The 5,320-nt window shown below is 40.6% G+C and overlaps 1 protein-coding gene across 1 annotated transcript; it reads right to left on the minus strand.

The window, feature by feature from the left end:
* On the minus strand, positions 999 to 5,041 carry LOC109844464 (pentatricopeptide repeat-containing protein At1g19720). Its single transcript, XM_020413517.1, has one exon. It carries the CDS (start codon positions 4,861 to 4,863, stop codon positions 2,203 to 2,205), a length of 2,661 nt encoding a protein of 886 aa, XP_020269106.1. The 5' UTR covers positions 4,864 to 5,041; the 3' UTR covers positions 999 to 2,202.

The following is a 5,320-nucleotide window of genomic DNA, read 5'->3' on the forward strand; positions in this document are numbered from 1 at the left end:
CAAATTTGTAAAAAGGTAGGACACTTGGACACAAATATATAAATAACGCACATGCATGAACGCGTACACACGTAGACATGCAAATATATTATATCGAAATTAACAATTTACATGAGATTGTTATTGTTTTCGTTGGCATGTGATGGGAATTAAAATTCCTATAATATTTTTATGTTTCTTTTATTATATGAATTAATAAATAGGAAAACCACCATTTTTGAACTAGATACCCAAACAATCCTTTAAAACAATAATTCGAAATCCAACATCTGTCCAACGAGTTTTAGAAAGTGGATGTGAAGTGTAGAATATGCGTGTGTATGAGAAGTGTTGTAACTTAAAACATACATTGAATAAGTAAGTACATGCCCAAATGAATGTATTCAAATATGCAAGGAGTGTTCGAGGAGTTTGGATACGGGTATGTGTCAGGTGCGGCTTGACATATATTGCTTCTTGTATGGACTTTATACTTTGTTTGTAGATAATATAATTGGAGCCACCAACGTAACAACAACAACAACAAAAAAGATAAAAAAAAGACGGAGAGATTGTTTACGTGGCTATTCTATATCTTGTACAAAAGACATAGAATAGTCTGACATATTGTGATTCGACGGTCTCAAATGTGTAAACTGGACCCCTTTTTCGTCTTTCTTCAAGCCGAAGTCAGTTTTTAATGCTTGAACTTCACTAGATGTGCACCCAAACTGGCTTAATAGAATTCTGTATTTGCTTTTGCCCCAAAAGATCATAGATTCGGCGGTTTCTATTATTCAAGATTACGATCGTGTAAAAAAGATTATTATACAATAGGTAACTGTTAACCAACTTTGGATCTTCTAAACGTCCTCATCTGAGGCATTTCATACTAGCTTTCTTCTGTTACCGTCCGTAGACTTTTAAAATTTTAATAATACTAGAAAAATTATAAATATATCAGTTTACTTTTTTTTGACAGAAAAACAAGGGATGTACCCCGTTCATTCATAGCTAAAAAAAGTACAAAGTATTAAGTACAAAAAGTTTTGGATACGAACTGTATCTCAATGTTGGAAATTAGAAAATATAGTTTCTTATACTTAGGGATGTATAACATTCTTCTTCCAAAGATCCATGAAGACGAAGAGTGAGTCTTGCCGTCATTCATCGTTGACATAGATATAAGAAAGAACCAAAGCCAGGTATACATATAATTATCAGAAACTAGATTTTCTATTAACCAACATTAAACAAAACAAAATATATAAGATTGTTTTTATATATATACAATAAAACCAAAAAACTTCTTTCAGCTTCTATAGTGAGACTATCACTGACTTCTTCATCCACTGATCCTTGATATGAGGTTTTCCTCAAGTGCAGCTGATACCTTTAGTGCAACAGATCCACTCTTAGCTCCCGTCCAGTCATAAACACCAGAGATTGCATGATTAATGATAGATATGTATGAGAAATTAACTTGCTCAAAAAGAAATTTGTTTCTTGTGGTCCAAAGAGTCCAACAAACTGAGGAAAAGATGGTTCGCCATAGATGTCCCTCAATGCTTTTAAGAGCTTCCAACGTGTGAAGAAATTCTTCAAAGGATATAGGCCATTGAAATGGAAGATAGTATCCTTTAAAGTGATTCCAGACTTGTTGAGATATAGGGCATGAGAAGAATAAACGGTCTCTTGATTCAAACTGTGAGCCCACAAAAACAGCAATCGGAATCTCCTTGCCAACCCTTAATTAGAAGATTGTCTTTTGGGCTGACACGGTTCAATTTTGTGGCAATTGACTGCTGCCCAAGCCCCGGAATTAACACGTTGGAAACAACCAATGTTAAAAATCTCCAGCAGGGATGCGCGCTCATGTGGGATACTTGGTAGAATCTCGTGGGGAGCTACATCTTGTTAGAACTCGTCAAGGGGAGTGTGAGACCAGAAGAAGTGAGTCGCATTACGGTATCAGAGAGGGATTCTTATAAGAAAGTATGGGATGATGTGGATAATATAGGTGGTCATGTGTTCTTTTTGGATGGCTTGAAACATAACCGCGCTGGCTATGGAAAAACTTTTATTATGAATACCGTATCAACCGACAAATTATACGGTATGATGTCTATTTGTTGACTGAACATCCTTAGACAAAATTTGTGCAGGTTGTGTAATTCCCAGAAAAAGACCATAAGAACCTTCATCTTCCTAACCCCTGTTAAATTACCAATAGTCTCTGCATGAACAGTTACCATCCTTAAAAAAGTGCAAACACGCTGGATCCTTGAGCAGAATCTCACGCCGATACACCTTGGACACTAACTTCACGATGTTGTGACATTCCGTACACATCTTGACGCTCTTGATTATTTTTATAGTTCTTAATCTGGGTGTGTTGATTAGACTGAATGCTACTGCCAGTTTCTCACCATGGATCGCACCGTTGTCTTCCAACCCTTCGATGTCAAGTTTTGAACCTAGAAATCCAGGCATCATTGACGTCTTGATCTCTTCAGCCATTCCGTTAAACTCGTCCAGCTTAGGCTCCATCTCAGCAGTAGGCTTGTCACCGGTAGAAAAGGTGTGAATCTTGTTTTTAACTTCAATCCAGCAACAATCACAAGAAACTGAGGTACTATTCTCACTTTTGGGCTTCAGTTCTTTTGACAGGTCACCATCTTTCACAATAAAAGTTTGCAAATATGACAACAGTCTCTGGAATCTTGTATTATTTGGTTCCAACCTTATCAAATGCTTTGCTGCAAGGCTCGCAACCTTGAAATTGCCATGGATTCTCGCAGCAGTTAGAAGTGCATTCCATACAGCAGAGTCTGGCTCTATCTGCATGTTTTCAATGAGTTCAGAAGCCTCTCCTAGCCTTCCAGAACGGCCAAAGAGCTCTACCATTTCCCTATAATTCTCTGAGCTTGGAGTTAACTGGTATTCTTCCATCATGCTAGAGAAAAGTTGAATCCCTTCTTTCACCATTTTATCAAGACTATAGGCACGGATCACACTAGTAAGCGTTGCTTGGTTTGGCTTGACACCTTGCTCTTTCATCTGCAAGAACAAATCCCAAGCAGGATGAGTAGATCCATTGAGTACACAGCCAGAAATCATTGAGTTCCATGAAATGAGATCTTTTGATTGCAGGTTATTGAATACAGCATAAGCAAGTCTTATGTCACCAGCGTTTGAGTAAGCATTGATAAGAGCATTTGTAATAGAAGTATCAGATTGTAAATCAGTGTGAAATATCGAAGCATGAAGCTCCTTTATCTTCAATGTCGACAGTAAATTGGCAAAGGCTGGAAGGATGCCAAGAATAGTAATTGAATTGGGTCTCTCGCGGTTAGACTGCATTTGGCGAAATATAGAAAGGGCATTGTCCAAATTACCGTTCTGCAAGGAACCAGAGATAAGAGTGTTCCATGAAGCTGTATTCCTTCTGATACCATCTCTTTCCATCCTCTGAAAGAGCTCCATTGCTTGCTCCTCATCACCATTTTGTATATAACCCGACATCATCACATTCCAAGTCACTACATTCCTACGAACACCAAGAGTCTCCATCTTCAAGAAGAGTTCAAAAGCTTTACCACAATAACCAGCAAGCGTATAACCACCAATCATCGAATTCCATGTGTAAACATCTTTCTCGGAGATTGTGTCAAAAAGCCTCTCGGCATCTTCTAGCCTCCCACATTTTCCATACATATCAACCAAAGCATTCAGAACCAACACATTGGTGACACTTCCAATCTTAATGGCATAGGAATGTATCTCCTTGCCCTTCTTCAAAGATCTCAAATCCGCACAAGCCGACATAACACTAGCAATGGTCATTGCATTTGGTTTTACTTCACATAAAATCATTTCTTGGAAAAGATCCAATGCTTGGCTCGATTTGTTATTCTGAACGAAGCCTGAAATCATGCTAGTCCAAGAAACAACATCTGGAGAAACTCCTGCTCTCTCCATCTTTTCCATTAGCTCCATAGCTTGATTATAGCTTGCAATCAATATATTCCATGTAACCAAACCAGGCTCAACATTTTCATCCACCATCTGCTCAAATAGCCGAAGAGCTTCTTCATTCTCACCAAACTGACAATGCCCAGATATAATTGCATTCCAACTCACCCTATTCTTAGTCTCCAGCCTCCCAAAGAACTTTTTTGCCAGCTCCAATTCACCGCATTTTGCATACATAGCCAATATCGAATTGCTCACATGGGTCGCAACAGACGAGTCCAGGAACCCACTTCGAACCGCAACAGAGTGCAATAACCTCCCGGTCTCAACATCGCCAACATTCGAACAAGCTTGCAATATCTTTGGAAGCAAGAACGAATCAGGCACAGCCTCTTCCCTCATCATCTCGAAAAACAAATCAACAACCTCTTCCCATCTCTGCTCTCTCGAATACCCACCAATCATAGCAGACCAAGTGTAGAGGTTTCTCTCGCGCATTCCATCGAACACCTTGCGCGCCTCATCCAAGCACCCACATTTTGCATACATGCTAACCAGCTTCGTCTCTACAAATGGGTTTTGTTCGGTAACCGAGCCGATCGAAGAGTGAAGCCTCCGGCCCTCGTCAATGGCGTCGGAGTCGATGCAGGACTGAAGAAGGGAAATGTAGGTCTTGGGTCGGATTTGGGTGCCGTTTTCGAGGGCAGAGATGGCTTCTTGGAGAGTTGCGTTGTGAGAGAGATGGGTTGATTTGGAGATGGGTCTGTTGTGGGATGCTAAGTGTTTGGGGTTTTGGGCAAAGGAGGTTATGGGTTTTGAGGAGGGGGTTGTTGGTTGGGGTTTGATGAATGCAGGGATTGGGGTTGGGAATTGGGTTTTGGGTTTTAGGGGAAGAAGAAGGTTCTCCATTGGACAGAAGAGAGCTCTCTCTCTCTCTCTCTCTCTCTCTCTCTCTCTGTGTGTAACTTACTCGCTCAAGGTTCTGTCAGCACTAAAAATGGAATTATCCGTCGGAGGAAAATTGGAGGGAGAGAGAAGGGACAGCGGGAGAGGATATTATAAGACTAAATAATCCCCCAAAAATATAAGAAAAATTGCTTCAATATCCCAAATTCCAACTTCTAATGTGCCCCAGCCGCCCAACTTTAACTATGTATTGCAGCCCCATTGTTTTGAAAAAAATTGTGTCTAGGCCCCTCTTCCTAAGTTCCAATGCAAACTTCATTCAAAATTCTAATTTTACCCTCCTCATCCTCTAGTCCTCCTCTGCCGCCTACACCCCCTCTTCCTCCGGTCCCCCTCTGCCGCCTCCCCCGCCTCCCTCCCCAGCTCCGCCTCCCTCTCCCGCTCCGCCGCATGCGCCTTC

Source organism: Asparagus officinalis, chromosome 6 (assembly GCF_001876935.1).
Source record: "Asparagus officinalis chromosome 6, Aspof.V1, whole genome shotgun sequence".
NCBI lineage: Eukaryota > Viridiplantae > Streptophyta > Magnoliopsida > Asparagales > Asparagaceae > Asparagus > Asparagus officinalis.

Excerpts from the sequence above, each read along its gene's own strand:
- LOC109844464 (XM_020413517.1), bottom strand. The coding sequence starts at position 4,863 with ATGGAGAACCTTCTTCTTCCCCTAAAACCCAAAACCCAATTCCCAACC.